Source organism: Panicum hallii, chromosome 2 (assembly GCF_002211085.1).
Source record: "Panicum hallii strain FIL2 chromosome 2, PHallii_v3.1, whole genome shotgun sequence".
Taxonomy (NCBI): Eukaryota; Viridiplantae; Streptophyta; class Magnoliopsida; order Poales; family Poaceae; genus Panicum; species Panicum hallii.
The window spans coordinates 47,621,284-47,640,383 of NC_038043.1; the positions used below are offsets into that span (position 1 = coordinate 47,621,284).

The following is a 19,100-nucleotide window of genomic DNA, read 5'->3' on the forward strand; positions in this document are numbered from 1 at the left end:
CGAGACGAATCTTTTAAGCCTAGTTAGTCCATAATTAGATAAAATTTATCAAATACAAACGAAAGTGCTACAGTAGCAAAAAGTTACAACTGTTATACAAACTTGCAATCTAAACAAGGCCTAAAAGGAAATCAGGTTAGGTTTCAACTGGCAGGGAATCAGATTCGTTGTCTTTAGGAAAAAAAAATTAAATTTGTTCTCTTGAATACAGAAACTGTTTTGCGCCTATAGAAAAGTCCACTGGTTTGTGCCATGGTAATGCAACAAGTTCAGTTATGTTCAAAAACTCAAAATGCAGTCAGCCATGTTAGTACAGTATTTCATCTTTCCATCAGAGAAAAGCTAAGATCACTTCCTGCATTGTGCTTCGCAGCAACTACTGCGTCTCACTCGCCATTTTTACTCGGCCGTCGATATTCTCTGTACAGGATGTGCTCGCGTCACAAACCCACCACCATGCTCCTACGCGCCACTGACGCACGCAAACAGGCGCATGCTGCTGAACCTCCGGGACCTGGACAGGCCGCGCCACCCGTCGTCGACCGCCGGCGGAAGCGGCTCGTCCCGGATGCCCTCAGGCAGTGCCCCGTCACCCTCGTCGCCGGAGAAACCGAGCACGCCGGCCGGCGAATCCGCGGCCAACCGGCAGCTCTGACTCCGAGAACGGTAGGCGCCGCAGGTGAAGCGCTCCTGCTGCCCCCACGTCGGAGGAGCGCCGGCGGAGGAGAGGCGCTCGTAGTCCGACGCCTTTTTCACCAGCCTCCGCCTCTTGATCGCGCCGCAGACGAACGGGATAATCCCCTCCATGCTCATGTTGCAATGATCTGCCCCGACCCGGAGCAGCAGAGATGCTGGAGATTTTCTTCGAGCAACAGAGCGAGCAAGAGATCTTCTACTCTTCTTGACGCAGAACCAACATGAGGTTCGGTAGATGGCTCGATTCTTGCTGGCTTGATGTGGGGATGAAAGGAAATGAGTGGCCTTGCAAAGATTCTTATATAGGAAACCGGCACCAGATCACGCATGATGTCAGAGTTTGCATTGACTTCCCGGTAGCCGCTGATTGAGCATGTAACTGTGGCATCTCTGGGATTTTATATTGCTTGGCTGAGTACCATTGAGATATGGTCATATGACTGCATCTGCAGTCGGATCTACGACAGCTAATTGAGAAAAGGGAAAAGGAAAACTGAAACAGAGGCTTCACATGCACCTGCAACCATCTCGGTAGTGATGAACATGTCTTTACCCAACGGCCAATTCCAACTGATTACAGCTGAGCCTTCCACGTTCACCCTACGCGATTCTGCTCGTGCGTATGCTTCCTCAGATGTTCAGAAGGTGAGTTAGTCGGCAATATACGTGTATAAAATTTTATTCAGACGCTACCACTGTAGTTCGTGCAGGTATGCAGAGCCAGTTGAATTTACCTGGACCAGCTGCATCTAACATGGAGGGGAAGCAACATCTGCGTCTGCGCAGGGATGACCATCATGATGTATTCGTCCATTTATGTAAACTGTAAAGGCCATTTGTTCAAGATTTTTCTGATATACCTACAAAGTATTGACTTCATAATACGGAGAAAATCATTTGTAAAAAATGGATAAGATGAAGAACTATAGGCTATAAAAAATGTATCTTTATTTTCTCCTTTCTTGGATAGACTTTTCTATAACTTTCTTGGAAATGAAGTGCATTACAAGGATTCTTTCTTATAGCACAGAAACATATCGTGCATGATAGTCAGAGTTTGCATTGACTTCCCGTTAGCTACTGTTTTTCTTTCAAACTACTGTAGTACTCCATCTTATTACCCTTGTAATGCAGTGCAAGGGTAAGGGTAAGGGTAAGGGTAAGGGTAAGGGGTGACATGCGGTGTGAAACAAAATTAAAAAGTGACAGAAACATCTTAGGATATGAGTTTCTCCAAGAAACTTCTACACTCCTTGTTACCTACTACTGTACCTAGCAAGTGGGGTGAAAGATATACACAGTTTTGCTTAGGTAAAAAACAATCGATGGTTTGAAGTATAGAATAGATAGATGATCAATCAAAATAGTTGGGCGGTGGATTCATAGCATTGCCAATTGTCTCTAGCCTAGCGGTTAGAGCACTCGAGTAGCACCCAGCATGTCTGGATTCGAATCCTAGTTGGAGCGAATTTACAATTGAAGTATAGATTTTTTTTTGGGGGGGGGGGAGTTATAGAAATAGAATAGATAGGTGGTCAATCAAATTAATTGGCGGTGGATTCATAGCATTGCCAATTGTCAAATTGTATGGTCCGTTATTTCGAAAATTCCACTACAGTCCTTCGGTAGCCAAATTTTTGAAACATTTTGAGGGCCCATAACATGAGAAGGTTTGTTGGGCGAGAGAAAATAGATGCACGTGGCTTGTCCGTAAGACGGGCCGCGAATACCCATTGACCCACCGCCCAAGCTCAAAGCAAATCCAAGGTCCATCAAGCACCTATCCGCCAAGTACAAGAACCCGACGACCATGCCACTGCACACCGCTTGTGCTAGGGCAAAAGACAGTAGAAAGACACTATCACACACACCACCGCGCTGTCGTCCCGATCTCCTCCCCCGCCACCTGCTCGCGGCCGAGATCGGCGTGCGCGTCGCCACGCGTCATCCATGGCGTCGCCACGCCACCCCCGTCCTCCCTGCCCCACCGCCCGCTCTCGCCGCGCAGCCGCGCCATCGCCGCCAGCAGCCCCACGCGCCCGGCCAGCCCGACCTCTCCTCCCGCCGCTCGCCGGGGTCGCCCTAGTGGTCCTGGTGGCCGGGGTCGGCCTACTACTCTCCCATCTCGACGCTCGAAGCGCCGATCACACCGACCTATAGCCTCGATTCCCCGAGTTATTCCCCACTCAGCGACTCGCCGTCGCCGGCCTTTAGTCACCCCAACTCGCTAGATCACTGCCACTGCTCGACGGCCTATCTTCCCACCTCGCCGAATTATTGCCCAGAAGGATTCAACAAGCGGGACCGTACACCCCTGGCGCCGGTGACGCCGTCCTGCCCCACCTCGCAGATCCATGGCAACTGCTCAGCGGCCTACTCCCCCACCGCGCCAAGCTATGGCCCTGAATACTTCAACGGCTGGAATCATACATCTCCGGCGTGGGGGTCGCCGGGCTATCGCCCCACCTCATCGATCCATGGCAACTGCACAGAGGCCTACTCCCCCATCGCGCCAGGTTATGGCCCTGGAGAATTCGCAACGCCCGAGTACCGCTACTGTTGTTCGATGCCACTGGAAGATTGCTGCTGCCAGGCCGGCGAAGGCGACGCCCCTTCCCAGTGAGCCGATGTATCATCCGGTCATGCTACCTCACTGCTGCCATTCCGATCCCGCTGGCACTGCAGGTTCACTCTATGCCGTTGCTGAGCAAGGCTTTGTTTCAATTACAAGTAGGTTTCCAGTTGGTCCTGTATTCTAGGATTTTTGCCGTGCAACTCTTGCTAGATGCCGTTTATATTCTGCCTGTGATGTGATAACCAAGTAACTCAATAAGCTTGTATCTGAACCTTAAACCGATATATTTTTTTTCTCTGGACTCCAAAATGCTAGTTTACCTCTTTGGTTTGTGAATTGTCGTGTGCTGTATCATGTATTTATATGGATTTCTTTGTGCAGCAGAAGTAGATAGCTAGCATTATATTCATATGTTTTCTTTGTCAGAATGAGGGGGTGGAGACAATGTTTTGGTGAGTAATGAAAGGTTAACTATTGCTGGTCAAACCATTTCGCAAGCTGCTTGAAGGCTGATTTGAGATTCTGGTGCATGTCTATTTGGTATAGTTTACTGTAAGGATTAAGAATAAAGATCTTATAGGAGAAGAGCATATGTGTTAGTGTGTTATTAAAGCGTGCTAATTTCCTAGTAGCTAGACCCGCTTTTCTTGACGTTATATATGCAGGAGCCACTGATTGAGCATGTAATTTTCTTTTTGACGACTCTGCTGCATGCATGTGGATAGATCCAACTCTCCTTTCCCGCCTCTCCGTGTTTGGCAGCCTTGCGGTGCCCACCGCGTGGGGACACGTGGCACGAGGGCTCGCGTAACCTAGCTGCTTGCGGGTGCAACGCGCCAACACCTTATCTTCTCCACGTGCGTGAGCCCCTCACAACTTTAATGTGATCCCCCTCCCCCATCTCTAATTCTCCTCTGCTCTCTCTCTCTCTCTGATCCATGAAAGCGGCGGCGATGACATTGCCTGGCAAAGGAAGTGGTGGGGGGAGATGCTTACTCGTCAACGGAGGACTTCAACCCTGACGCCCAGGCCTTCCAGCTGTGCCAAGTGCCCCTCTCCCTCACCAGGCGGCACCAACAGACGGCGGCAATCAGTAGTGTAGCTCTTGCAACCGCCGAAGCCCAAGGTGGCCGCCCATGAGCAGCAAGAGCTAGATGGAGGATGCTCGCCCCTGAGGAAGGGGAGGGAGCGGCAACACTAGCTGGAGGGAGTGTAGGGTGGTGGTGATGGGGATGGGGACGCTGGAGCGCCCTCCGCGAAGGCGACGGGTAGGGAGGGGAAAGGAGTAGGAGGCAATGCTCCTCACCTGCCCTAGCAACCGCAATTCCTGCTCGCAATGGTGGCCGGTCCGCTGCAGTGGCAGACCAACACACTCCATGACAACCTAACACGGGCAAGCAAGGAATGATGCCTCACAATTGAACATGTACGGTACAGTGTGCACATACCCTCTCGCTTGTTCTCTTCGAAGGGCTCTAACTTACTTCAATATCAACGTATGTACATGGTAAAAGTAGCATTGTTTTTCAGGTGAAAGTGTCGTTACATTGTGTGTATGGATGGGTTGGGCTGCCAAACAATCACCTACTATTGGTTTCTAAGCTGGTTTTTGCTCCAAGATTGCAAGATAAGAATAGGATCAGTATCTGAAATGTCGATTTCCATGCCTCTTTGGGCCCAAGTGCTGCAAATTTGATGTGAAATTGGATGCTTATAGAATTTTGTCATTTTGTGTAGGTTAAATGGTTGGGAGTTTTCATCATTAAAAATGACATAAAAATCTAAAACATTTGGATCCCAAATTTTAGGAACTTGAACTTGTTGTAATTTATTAGCAGTTTACTGTCCTCACCAGCAACTGCTGGTTCCATTTTAGCTTGCGGGCATGCAATGCTTTAAATCTTTTCAATTAATAGGTTGTTGCAATTTTGGAAACATCTTCCATAAGCATGGAATCAGTACCTTTGTTCAATATACGTGTAGGGTTTGAATAATTTACAAAAAAAAAAGGCATCACCAAAGTGTGGTGGACGCCTGACTCCTGTAGGAGTTGTGTGATAATGAACTTTAGTAGATTTTAGCACTGACCTTTGCATTAGAGAAATATGATCTTACTTAACTTTGTATGATGATGGAATTCATTTGTAGGATCAAGTATAGCTAAATTGTCAGTTGTATATAGCCTTCAGACTGATTTACCCGAGATATGGACATTCAGGGCTAGCCCTGCTGAATTTGTTATCCCGTTTGCCAAATACCATAAGGCACTGAATGGTAACCAGATATCTTTAGGAATTCAATTATGGATGATGTTCGAGACTGAGGAATCAGGAAGAAGGTACAGTCATACAGTGACTCCATTTAAGTTATTGTGCTCCAACACAGTGAACGATATCCATATTTTGTTGCCTATTTGTATGTTGCTAATTAAATCATTCAATGTTTTTCAGGCACATGGGTGCGATAACTGGGATATAAGTGATCTAAATCATGTACGACGGAAATACTCCCAGTGCCGCAACTTACAGGCCGGTTGACTGCTGAGCCACATCATTGATGACAGTCTTGATCTATATATGTTTGTATCTGCTTCACAGATTTAATGTTGTTTGGTAGGTTTTGGCCGGGATGAGTCTACAGCAGATGAAAGGCAGAACATACTTACAATTTGGAAATTGAACCAATTTCTGCTCCTATCTTCATATGCCCCCAGCCTTTCTTTGGTTTAAAGCGCCCCAGGGAATTAGGTAAATCACCCAGATTCATTTCCAGTATAGGTTGGCAATGCAAACTGCATATTACTACATGTGTAGCCACTTTCATAGTTTAAATGTTGGCCACTGTTTTAGGCCTTACATTGATTATTAGACCAAAGACCTTTCAGTCTGATTTCTACTGAAAGCCATCCTTACAATGTAGTGATGTCACTAGCAAGATAAACCTTATGGTTTAATATCCTCTTTCTCTATTGCATGACTAGCAAGCATCTGTGTTTTCACTTTTTTGGGCGGAATATATTCACGCTCCTGGTTTCCAAAGATGGTGTCTCTATAGATTGCCTGTGTACTGATGGAAAGCAAATAGATAGTGCGATGCAATTTAACTGCTGCTTTGATGCTTTAACATAGCTATATGCATCTCTTCAGTGTCTTGCATCCTGCACATTTCATCGTTTTATTTATTATGGTCATGATAGGGTGCGAAAAAGCGCGCCAAGTGTTCTAGTTCGTGAAATACGAAAGCTTGTTGTGACATGCAGCCGCAACTCCTTTGTGCTACTATTGAGAATCTCCTCATAGTTCATGTTACCTTCGTCATCAGATGCGGATAAAAACATTACTATTCAAGAGCCAAATACATGTTATATTATGTATGTGTAACCTCAAGACTCGGCCAAACAGCACTCCATACGGTCATCATAAACACTTGATGCCGCTGAGTTCGTGATCTTTGAATTTAACTTTGAATATGTACGATTTTTATGTTCCTAAATTTGTTATTTTGAAAATTAGTGATGGTCAGAGTGTTAAAGTCTGGCAGGATTTGGTGAAAAAAGTGTCACGTATTTGTGCAGGAGGGAGTATTGTTATCTGAGCTTACCCGGTTCAGGCAACATGCATGTAAGTAACATCTCTGCAACCCACTGAGCACCCACCGTTCCTGCAGATTCGTCTTTTCAGGAGTCAAATGAAACGCTCAACCTTTCGATCGAGGACGTCTCAAAGATTATCTGCATCCTTTCGGAAATACTCCGTACCACCACCCAACGGGAGCCTGTTCAATCCTTTTTCAAGTTTGCTTTCTTGGAACAGTACTAGTCTCTGTTTGTTTTGTTCCGCTCTCGACTGTTTTGTGTACAAGTATGCGCAGATCTATGCCATGATGAGCATTGTTGGCCGTGAGATGGAACAGGCAGTGACTCGGCGGATCCAAAGCCCGCGCATGAGTCGGACTAATGGCACAATAAACAGGGCCCATTAAGGATCCATGACACTAATCTTTTGATATCGACGCCAAGCCTCGCCCTAGCCCCTAGGTAGGGCAAACAACACGACCGATCCGTCCTCCATGGCGTCTCCACCGCGCAGCCAGACGCCGTCGCCCTACATCCACGCCGACGACGATCGTCCCACGCCTCCGAGCCCTACTTCTCCCCACGGCTCGCCGTTCCCGTATCCCTCGCCGGCTTACTCCGGCCGTCAGCTCGCCGGTTTATTATTCCCCACCCACACCGGTTTATACCCCCACCTCACCGGGGAGGGGAGGCATGTGGTGGCTGTGGCAGAGCTTCTCGCCCGACTCGACGCTGGACGCGCCGCGGACGCCGTCCCCGACCTCGCCGGGTTACGATGATGCCCCCTCGCCATTTTCCAACTTTTATAGCCCCAGCTCGCCGAGCGGTGCCCCCACCTCGCCGTGTTATTGCCCGGGCAGATACTGCGAGCGGGAGCGCACACCTCAACCCCCGGCGTCGCCCGAGTATGGCTACGGCTGTTCGACGCCGCTGGAAGATTGCTGCTGCCAGGAGGCCGGGACGGCGGCGGCGGAACACGCCACTCCATCACCCCCGCGCTCGCCGGCCTTTTAGGGCAGCACAGTAGCATCGATTACATCCATCATACAGATAGCTTTGGTTGCAACGTCCAGGTTGCGTTGTGGGGCTTTCAAGTATCAGTTACCATGGATATTGTGCTGGATCATGCATGGCTTTTTTTTATCCTTCCCTGTTAGGCTAGTCTGAACAATAAACAATTTCTCCAGTTTGGATTGTGTATTGTGATGGATGCTTAATTGTGTCAAGAGTAGCTGAGCTCATCCGGAGTAGGTTCATCTGTGATCTGTCAAACAACATCTCCATCTGAACAAGGATATAACCCAGTAGCAACATGACCCGGTTTGCATTTTTTTTTCTCTGCTTTTTTATAACAGTCGATTCTCGTTTGAATTTTGTTATCTGCAAAATATGTAATGAATTCTGAACTCTGAACTTTCGGCTCCATATGAATCGTCGGACCGGGGCCGGACTATTTTGTTCCTCCTTTTCCTCTTTTCGGGCTTATATAGAAGCCCAATTGGTTCTAGATCCGGCCCACCAACCCGACGCCACGTCGTGCCGTCGCCTGGCCCCTGTTCTGGGCCGCGTAGGCATATTTACCAACTAGGCACTCTTTGGGCCGGTATTAGCAAAATGGTATATATTCCTCACAATAATAATAAGGAAAAAAACAGCAGAAAAATAGCAGTGCAGTGCTTTGCTTCCTGCACAACTAGAGAATTACAGTTTCCGGCACGCCACTGCCGCGTCCAAACACCCTCATGCTACTGAACCTCCGAGACCTGGACAACCCGCGCCCGTCGGCGGCCGGCGGGAGACCCTCCGCCCGGTCCCGTCCGTCATCGTCGCGCAAGAGATGGAGCTCGTCGGCCGGCGAACGCGGGACGACGAAGCGGCAACTCTGGCTCTGGTTGCGGTAGTAGTTGGCGCCGCCTCCGGTGAGCCGCTCCGCCGGCCGCCCCCGCGTTGTTTGAGGAGGAGGGCAGGCGCCTGGGGAGGAGACGAGGTCGTAGTGCGCCGTCCTCCTCGTCGCCCTCCGCTTCTTGATCGCGCCGAAAACGAAAGGGATGAGCCCCTCCATCCTCATCTCGCAACGATCTCTGCGCCGCCGCTACAAAAGCGACAGATCGAGGAGGAGATTTTGCTGCCCTCGGCCGAAGACTCGAAGCACTTGGTCGACCGGCTTGCTGCTAGAGTGCTACTCCGTGGTTCTCACTGCGAGGAATGAGCTGCCACGGCAAAAAGGCTTCTTATAACAAATGCAGAGCCAGAACGGATGCTGGAGAGTTTGAAGCTTTCCAGTTAGCCACACTGATTGAGCATGTCCGGCGGCCGTCAGGCGGCTTTGAGATTTTTTTTTTTGAGGGGTCGCTTTGAGAATTTTGTATCTGGCTGCCATGGATATATATATGCCCGCGCATCTATCTGCAACTGGATCGTCGCGGCATGTCAGGCTGTCAGCAGTTCGTGCGCTTTGCAGTTGCAGCTCCGTCCATGACAATCAACAGAGACTTTAAAACAATGAAGAAACTGCCCTGAAACTAAGGCGTTTGACTCATGCACTTCGCAATGAACCAATGAATGATCCGAATTGGGTAGTGGTCAACATGGCTTTACAGCTGCACCTTGGACGAGTCTGCACGCCACAACCGTTCGTGGATGTACCTGCTTAATCAAATGATGCAGAGTTAGCCGCCAGCAGTTAGTACATGTCGTTAGCACGAGTTCTGAATCTGAAGTTCTGAACCATACACTATCAGCAGGTACAGTCCTCTTTTTTTTAAGCAAATCAGGCACGACCTAATATGGAGAAAAATAGATAATGCCTGCATCAGCAGATGTTCTGAATCTGAACCATACATTATTATCAGGTGTTTAATCATTCGTTCGTGCAAGTATGGTTCATCTGATGCAGGCATCAAGTGTCTGATCGGTTTAGGTGCCTCGGTGAAGTGCTGCCTGTCTACCACGTACGCCAGGAAAAATATTAGATAATTTGCTTGGTGGTTCATCTGAAAAAATCGATTGATAAAAAGATAGAAAATTACGCGAGGAAAAATTACTCTAATTCAGTTCAGCTCTCAGGTTTCTGAGGAATTTCAGTTAAGCTCTTTCTTGAATAGGAAAAGGTTGTTGGGTACTTGGGTTGGACCATGCGGAAACTTGAAGGGACCGGGAGCATTCATAGAGTGGGCCGTCCGAGTTTTCTTGGTTTACCTTACGTAGGCGAAGCCCAGTTATTGGCCAACGAACGGATCGGGCCCAGCCCGTCAAGCCGGCCGCCGGGGGAAGGAGCGGAGAACGCGCGCCGCCTCGCCACTCGGCTCGCTTCCGCCTTTCCCCTCCAGCAAGCCGCCGCCGTCGTGGGGGGAACACGACGGGGAGAGGCGAAAGAGAGATGGCGAAGTCGTGCAAGGGGTTGGCCATGGAGCTCGTCAAGTGCCTCAGCGAGACTGATTGCGTCAAGGTTGGTCGGCTCCTTCCTCCTCCCTTCGTCCCCTTCTCCCCGTCCACCCACGCCGCGGCTTGCCGCTGGCTGTTTCGATCCGATTGGGTGCAAGCGTAATCCGATTAGGTGCAAGCTAGTGCGGGGGGAGAGAATCAGGAAGGGGTGATGCTGAATAGGCGACGGAGTTTTCGATCTTGCTTAAGAAGTTGAGATGATTGTGGCCCGGCCTAATTCTGGTTTCCTGATGCGGTTGGTTATGTGCAGGTGCAGAAGAGGCCGTACAAGGAGTGCGCCGGGGAGAAGGTGCCCAACATCACAAGTGAGTGCGTCGGACTGCGGGAGACCTACTTCAACTGCAAGAGGGGACAGGTATATCCTGATCTCGCTGCAAAATACTACTAGTAATCGCCAGCTTCCTGTTGATAGGTTGTATTGCGATTTGTAGTGTCAGATAGTATTTCGTGCACATAAGTTTCTTATTGGTTCATTAGAGCCATTCATTTTCCATATGTTGGGGTTCCCCCCCGGATTCCAAGTCAGTGCTGCTGGACTGTTGTTCCCTGAATTGGCCACGGTGTTAGGTTTTACAGAGGTGCTGCATAGTTAGCAATTAGATCTGAATAATTAGCATTCCGACATTCTTTGGACATGACATGAATACCTGTGCCTCAGCGCAAATAAACTGGTTGCTTGTTGCACTATGTTCATCACAGTCCATTGCTTTGGTCCCAGTCCCATAGTCAATGATGATACAAGCCAATACAGAATTATGTGACCGGTGATAAGTTCAGTTTGCATATGATAGTAACTGTTAGATTGATAAATGTTAAAACTGTTCATAGATTTGTAGTGAATGTTACATTTCAATATGTGTGTAGTGTGCGTTCTCAGTAATAGTTTGTTTGGCGACTTGAAAATGAGGAAAACATAAAAGTTGTGTTTCAACCTAGACAAGGTTGGGCGCTTAGTTCTTGTTTCTATTCTGAATATGGAGTTCGCTAGTTTTGTTTATTTTAGTTACTTCAAACTGTTGCTCTTTCTAGATGAATCTTATTGGTTTCTTAAGTTCTGTGGGTAGTGGAGCTTATAAGAATCTGAGGAATGGCGTATGTACAACTTGCAGATGGTGCTAGAAAAATATTTGAACCTAGTGAAAATGAGTACGTACAGTGAAGAGATGCTATTCTTTCCCTTTGATCTTGATTCGACGACCTGAAAAAAAAGCTAAATCTTGGAGTGGTCAGAATTACTGTCTTTCTGTAACTTCCCCTCTGTGCTAAACATCCAATTAATCGTACCTATAGGAAGTACATCGAGCTGGGAAAGGGTCTAGAGTTGTAAAGTACGAACCAGTGGCCAATATCATCTCTATTTCTTGTGCCATTGTGTCTTATGGATACATACCTTCAATAACGATACACAATTTCTCTCTTGGATTTTTTTCCCATACCATAACTAATGCAATATGTTAATTTTTGTATGTACCCTTTTGAGTACAAAGAACTAAAAGCACCAATCTTTTTTCTATTCACTAAAAACACCAATCTAAAAGTCTGAAACCCTGGTAATCCTTTCTTGATATATAAAGTTACTAAGATGTATGCAACTCCTGTATGTATTATGTAATCATATTACTTCTGATGGACAGCTCATTTTGTATCTTTCAGTGGAAATATAATCATACACGTCATCTGTGAAAGCCAGATAGTACAGTTTCTGAAAGTGACACATAACCTAGATTAGGAATATTGTGGATTGCATTGGGCCAGTATTATTGCATCTGGTGTTACAGTCATTGTTGTATCCATCATATCTTTCAGTATCATGCCTGCATATACTTTTCATGTTCTTCCGTGATTTCATTATGCGGCTTCTGCATTTCCCACCATCATTTTGCCAGTTTGTACTGAATTGGCACATGCTTTTAAGTGAAATTGCAAATTTCTAATAACTTTGTTTATCATCCAACAGGTTGACATGCGAGCCCGGATACGTGGGAACAAGGGATACTAGCTGTGTTCCTGCAATGTCCTCAACCAGTTTTGGTTTCTAGCCATTCTTGTGATTTGAGGTGTAATGATGTCACACTGTAGTTTGTCTGCATTCTAATATTGATGAGAAGCAAGGGTAGGTTCAATTGATGAGAAGCGCATCTCAGTGCTGGCCTCTAACACATCTTTTGGGGGGAAAAAGGTTGTTTCGTGCCATAATGTAGTCGGCCCCCATTTTGTTTGTTATAGAAGGCAGGAACTCGAATCAGATCACACGAGTTGTTCCACTTGATGAGTGGATTCAGTTGCTGATGTGCAACGTTTTGTCTTTCCGGAGAGGTTGTTCCATCATACCCCATATGTTCAGGTGGTGTGGCCTGTTGTGCTGTCTTGTTCCCCCTGTACAATGAACTGAATCTCGGGACCCATCTAGCGAGCTTGATTTCTGGGACAGGCTTGAGATCTTCTTGAAATAAAGATTTCGCATCGGCTGTGTGCGTTATGTGTTTCAGTGGATTAGTAATTTGCTGAGCCTGCATTTCGGCCGAGAGTTCACTGCATGTGTTGCAATGTTTTGGACCAAAATTATTTTACAGCTATCTTTCCTTCACGTGTTACAACCTTTTTTAATATAAATAAATCAATAGGAAAAAATAGTAAGGTCCTCGTTACATTTCAAAGCCGGGTCTATAGGTATGCAGACACTACCAGTACAAGAACATCACCACCAGATATTTCCCTCTATTTCCTTTCTGTACGCAGAACGATGTGATGGCGTGCCAGAAAATTGCCGCTCCACTAGTCTCCTCGAAGCTTAAACTGAAGCAGCCATGATTCGACCCGATCCGACGGCAGCGATCCCAGTAAAGCGGCTTCGATGCTTTTCGCGCCGGCGCCAGGCGTCCGGGTGCCGCAAAGTGGAACCGGACTTCACCGGCGCAAGCGACCGGCGACGTCTCGTCTGATAACCATCGCCGTTCCTGTTCCAACGGCCCTGGTTATCACAACGCTGGTGCGATCCCTACACATAATTCCTAAAATTCATATTATCAAAAAAAAATTCCCAAAATTCAAGATTCCGGACGGCCCGGTGTGCATTTGTTTTTGTAGAAAGAAAATGCACAAAAGGAGCTTTTGTGTTATCGTGTCTTTGGTCCTTCCTATCCATTGTCTAATATTATCATCAGTACTTTGGTAGATTATTACATGGGTGGAGTACTACAGTTAAGTTCTTAACCTTTTTTTAGAGCGAGTTTCTGAATGTATGATGTAACATTTGTTTCTGAAAATATTTTCCCCTAGAAAAAATGATGATTCTCACCTATCACAATCTGAACCAGTCGACTTCAGATGCTGACCAAAAAGGCTAAACGAGGTTCCTGACTCGGATATGGGCGCGCCGGTACGTCTTTCCAAAGCTTACTACGCACGCCCTGGAGACTTCCGAGGCTTTGCAGCCATCCACCTGCAGTTTACTGGATCACTGCGCAATTATGATTCATCGGCAGCTCTGGGTTGACTCACCAACTTCTGATCCTCTGGCAACAATTCTTTTTTTTCGGGAATAATTCTTGTGGTTTTCCTTCAGATACAAGCTGGGCTGCTAGTTTCAGATGTGTTTACTTGTTTTGTTTGACTTCGCAGGGCTGTGAGATGAGATCTGCTAGTTTTGGATCAGATCATCTGAAATGAGAAATCAACGATCCAGGGCATCGGTGTTTCTAACAAGTAACATCCTATATGGGCTGCTTTGCTTTCTTCGTCTTCATTCACGTTCACGATGTGGTACGGTTAATCTATTGCTATCAAGTGCTGCGTACGGGCGTGATCAAAGTCAAACAGCCGCTACCGATTAGTTCTGTTACACGTCAGAAACCCTAGTGTTCATGGCTGTCCAACAATCACAGTAACTTAATCCATACTCCATCAGCGGTCTGATCGTCTTGATCGCCTTGTAAATTACTCTATAATGATGCATGATAACCAGACGATGCATCTTTCGGCCATGATTCTACCACGCCCACCCATCCATCCATCCACTCAATGGAATTCAGAGTTCGGCTGACACCATCTTCCTCCTCCGGCAGGCACGCATACCCCGCGTCACCCTCCACTACGGGACGTCACCTTCACCATCATCACCGGATCGCCGTGCGTACCGGCGCATCTCGTGTCTTTAGCCCACACACTGTCCCATAGAGAAGATGAAAGGGAACCCTAGCTAACGTTTCGCATCCATGAAAGATGTATGCATCCGCTTCTCTTCGATTGAAAATAAAACAAGCAAGAAAGAAACGGACCATCAACAGCAACATTCCATGTATCTAGCTTAAGTTACTCCATAGTACACTTGCAGCCGTCGTGTTCATGTCTATACATAAATTTCCATCGTCCAAATGCTACAGGAATATAGTATCTCAGAGAAGAACAAATGCATTCTTAAGCGCAGTTAGAGAAGAATAAGGCGGGGGAAAAAGATTGATGGTGGTTGAAAGGAACACTTCGGAGAATAGTGGCAACGCCGCAACCTTTTTCGTCGGCTTTTGATCGAGGTGGTGGGTGCTGAACCTGCAAGTACGAACACGGGCAAGCAGGGAGCTGGTGCAACGCGACACGTCTGGTTCCGCACCGGAGGATGATGGCCAGTGCGTGGCCGGGGTCGCGATCGACGGCGACAGCGACGAGCACGTACTCACCGCTCACCGGGCGTTGCCGTGGCCGCGCGGCTTCGGGGAGAGCACCCAGTGCTGGCCGTGGGGGCGGATGGTGAGCCCTTTGACCTTGGCGAAGAGCGTCACCGCGCGGCGCACGCCGCGGTCGTCGGCGGAGGTGAAGTAGTCGTGGCCGAACATGACGCCGCCGGGCCGGAGCACGGCCCAGGCCAGGTTGATGTCCGCCCACGCCGAGTGGAAGTCGTGCCCGGCGTCCACCTCGATGAGGTCCGCGTACACGCCCCACCCGCACAGCGCGGACAGCGCGGACGCCGTGGAGAAGGGCAGCGGCAGCACGCGCGCCGCGGCGTCGGCGCCCGCCGCGGCCACGTTCGCCATGAACTGCGGCAGCAGCAGCGCGTCCCCGTGCCGCGGCGGCGGGACGTCGCGCCGGAACCGCTCGCGGAACGCCGGCCACCCGCGGAAGTCGTCGATGCAGAGGATGGCCGGGGACAGCGAGAGGTTCCGGGACACGGCCGCCATGTGCAGCGCCGACGCGCCCAGGAAGGCGCCCAGCTCCACGATCACCTCCGGGCGCACCGCCTCGATGAGTTCCGCGAACACGGCTCCCGTCGAGCCCCACCCGCGCGGGCGCGCCTTCGCCGGGTGCAGCAGCGCCGCGGTCTGCGGCGTGGGGAAGCCCGCGTAGGGGCTCTCGCCGTCGAACAGCTTCTCGAGCAGCGTCGGCACGACGGCGTCGCTCGGCACCGGCTCCCCGCACTCCTCCCTGAACCGGAACAGGTCGTGCGGCGGCGACCGCGGGTAGCTCGCCGTCGTCGCCGCCGCCGCCACCCCCGCGGCCGTGGCGTTCGGCGCCGGGACGGTGGTGGAGGCGTCGGTGAGGTGAGCGGCGTGCGGCCGCACGATCGTCGTCTGGGACGGCCTCAGCGACGGCCGGGTGGACGAGGACAGGAGGCCAACGGAGTAGCCGACGGCGAAGACGATCAGGAAGGAGGTGATCCGCGCGAGGTGCGGCCGGAGCCTGGCGGTCACGGCGGAAGCGGACGACGCCCCCGCCGGCGGGCGTGGCTTCATGGTCACGCCACAAGGGCTTCTTTGTCTGCGTTTGCGGCTCTTCTGGAGCCTTGACAGACAACTTATCTCTCCTTTATTCGTCGGTTTAGATTTTTTCTCTCTCGAAGGATTAGGTTTGGGATTCTGTATATTTATAGATGAGATGGGGAGAGCTGCAGCTAGAAGCGGTTGTTAGCTAGTTCAGTTTAATATTCCTGCTCTTTGGTTGGAGGGAACATATAAAAACAAGCCATCATGTAGAAATATGATTTTTTTGGGAAAATTATTAGAAAAGGAGAGACTTTTTCCTCGTTGAGATTGGAAAAGAGAAAAATTGTGATGCTTGTGAGGAGCGATTGCTCCGGTTGGTGGGTTTTGGGTGGAGAATCTGATGGCGATTAGGAGCAGCAGCTGCTGGGTTCAGGTTTCAGGAAGCTCTGAAGATTTTTCACGCGTGCATATGAAAAGTGAGTCGTAGAGGTATGTTCTGCAGGCAGGATCTTCAGATGTCAGTGCAGAGTGCCTGTATGTGGTCTCCCTGCCATAGACTTGGAGCATGCTCCTCAATCAGGCGATACAGATACTGTGAGACACGGGTTCTGGGAGCTCTAAGCTCTGTCAAGCGAAGCTGTGAGTCAGGGGGAGGTAGGGCAGCTGCAGGTCAGGGATCCTAGGTTCGCACACAAGATAAGAATAGAGGAGAGGCACGACGGTACCTGAAATGATCGGCTAAGTTTGAGCAGGACGAGGAGTACCCAGATTTCGCTGGAGAAATTGAGCAGCTCAGCCGCAGCACGTTTTCGACCGAGTTTCCGTCTGCCTCACCCTGAGTCCCTGAGACAGGTCACTGCCCGTTTTCTTGTCTTCTCAGTTCTCTCTCAGCCTGGAGAGCTGCCCACTGAACACTGTACATGGCCGTAAGCCGCACAAGCAGCAGCTTGTCCGCTTGCTACAGCCCCAACTGCTTCTAGAGCTCTAGTGCTCAACCTTAAATTCTCAACCACCGTGACGCCACAAGCCCACAACCTTTTGTACGTCCGGCCCGTGCGCGGCTAAGCGGTCAAACCTCTCGCTCTCAGTTCAGCTGCGATCGAGAGGGTAAGAATCCGTTGCGGGTGTTTGACAAGTCATTAGGTGGGCGAGGACAGGACCGGGGGTTGGCCTCGGCGAGGTCGAGGATGATGGCCATAGCCACTGCGTGCGCCAGTTGGGGGTGGAACCGTGGGATTGGGAGCACTGGTTGGTTGCAAAGGAGTTGCAAGCGCGGCGCGCGCGCACCGCACCTGCATGCACGAAGGGGGTGATTGCCTGACCGACCGATCGGCAGCGATCAACGGCGCGATCGCTGGTTAGCGGGTGGGAGGCCATTCTCAATGCAAGTTTTGTTTTATTAAATAACATGCTACTTAGATAAAAATGATGACATGACAAGCAATTTATGTGAAAAGAGAATAATAGAATTTTATGGTGATAAAATTTGATGTACACAGTTACCAAGAGCTATGAAACTATTGAGAGAATTTTAATTTCATCATTTTTTCAAAAAAAATAATTAGTTTCATCTACACATTCGTCAACTCCTATTGGTCACATGGTACAAAACTGATCAACAATTAAATATGATAATTTATCTATAAAATTGTGCAATGAAATTATATATAAAGGGGATGGTTTTATCCCGGTATCAAGCTGACGTGGCAGTTTTAATAACTGCACGATAACACTATGCACGAGATTGGTTCGATGGTGCGCAGTGGCGGAAGAATTAGGGAGAGTGAGCGACGAGCCGATGATTTACAGAAGAATTCCCAGCTCTTTCGCGAATCCCACCACCGGCTTGGGGTGTAGGGAAGACCTTTGTCTGCACGCTCCAAGTCTTATTTCACAACGCCGTGCGCAATTTTTTTTTTTTGAGTGCGTGCGCAAAATTTGCTGATTACTGCTATTGTGCAATCACGACATTGAGAAACAGAATGGCGCAGCTATTGGGCCTCGCTTCATGTCTTCCCATATGGGCCTTGGTGCTGTCCGAACCCACTTTGCTATCTTACGGGCAGGCCATGGCGCAGGGCTCAATGTTTTTTCTTTAAAAAAAAACAGTCTTTAAATGTAGCAACGGGTTGGGCCGGATTTGTTCAGGTCAAGTCCTCGCTAACTTTTGCGACGCGAACCAAAACAAGCAAGACTAAATTTTGGCAGAAAGCAAAAACTTGTCTGACATTCTGTGAAGAAGAGAAGAACCTCAAGCTAGGTAGCATCTAGCATCCTGAGCACCACTATTTTGTTTTCCATAATAGGTCTCGAAGGTTGAGCACGAAGCAATACTACACTTTTAATACTAGTTATTCTATCTTACAAAAAAACACACAATTTTAGAAATTCTGAAAAGCAGGCCACTACCCCTTCTCTGCAGCTCCTCCTCTTCCATTGCCATGGGCAGCACTGACGATCGATGCCGGGCTTTGCTTTTGGGATCGTGCGTCACACACATGAACCCATGCGACCGTACGTACGTGCTAGCGTGCATCGATCGATACCGTGTCCTTGCCGGGATACATCATGTACCATTACACAAGCAATGTACGTGTTGTTAAGGTGACGACGCCGTTCACCGGCCGGCCGGCTACTCTGGTAGAGCCTGGTAGGACTAGGAGATGGTCGACACGAATCGCATCTAGCTAGCTATCTCTCCCGACAAAGAACACACACACACACACACAAAACCTTACGACGTACGTAGTAATAATAGCGACCGGCAACGTCGTTGAATAGACGTAGCGCTTTGGATGGAAAGTAGATCGAGAGGTGGCTTCGACGGCATCCCATCGGTGACGGATGGAGAGGGTGACTGGATCGCCACTCATGCAACACACATGGAAGCAGGAAGACAAACTCTCCAGGCGCTGGAGACTGGAGTAGCTCCTCTCGTACGCGTGTACTCCGTACCACGTAGCGGTGAGAGCTGCGGCAGGGCAGCGCCTGGCCGCTGCTGGGGTCTAGGGATGGAAATGGATAGGGTGCGGGTGAAGAAAATCGTACAAACCTAAAGTATGGTAAGAACTAGCACGTCTAGTTACATTCATATTCTGACAAAATCTAGTTTGCAGGT

At 49.0% G+C, this 19,100-nt stretch overlaps 3 protein-coding genes across 3 annotated transcripts; 1 reads left to right on the plus strand and 2 right to left on the minus strand.

The window, feature by feature from the left end:
* Positions 1–167: 167 nt before the first annotated feature.
* Positions 168–822, minus strand: LOC112879633. Its single transcript, XM_025943976.1, has one exon. It carries the CDS (start codon positions 811–813, stop codon positions 463–465), a length of 351 nt encoding a protein of 116 aa, XP_025799761.1. The 5' UTR covers positions 814–822; the 3' UTR covers positions 168–462.
* Positions 823–10,132: 9,310 nt separating this feature from the next.
* LOC112881694 (cytochrome c oxidase assembly factor 5) lies at positions 10,133–12,777 on the plus strand. Its single transcript, XM_025946510.1, has 3 exons — positions 10,133–10,293; positions 10,540–10,644; positions 12,247–12,777. The coding sequence occupies exons 1-3, from the start codon at positions 10,225–10,227 to the stop codon at positions 12,286–12,288; spliced, it is 216 nt and encodes a 71-aa protein (XP_025802295.1). The 5' UTR covers positions 10,133–10,224; the 3' UTR covers positions 12,289–12,777.
* A 1,785-nt stretch (positions 12,778–14,562) lies between these two features.
* On the minus strand, positions 14,563–16,137 carry LOC112881693. Its single transcript, XM_025946509.1, has one exon. It carries the CDS (start codon positions 16,010–16,012, stop codon positions 14,966–14,968), a length of 1,047 nt encoding a protein of 348 aa, XP_025802294.1. The 5' UTR covers positions 16,013–16,137; the 3' UTR covers positions 14,563–14,965.
* Positions 16,138–19,100: the final 2,963 nt, after the last annotated feature.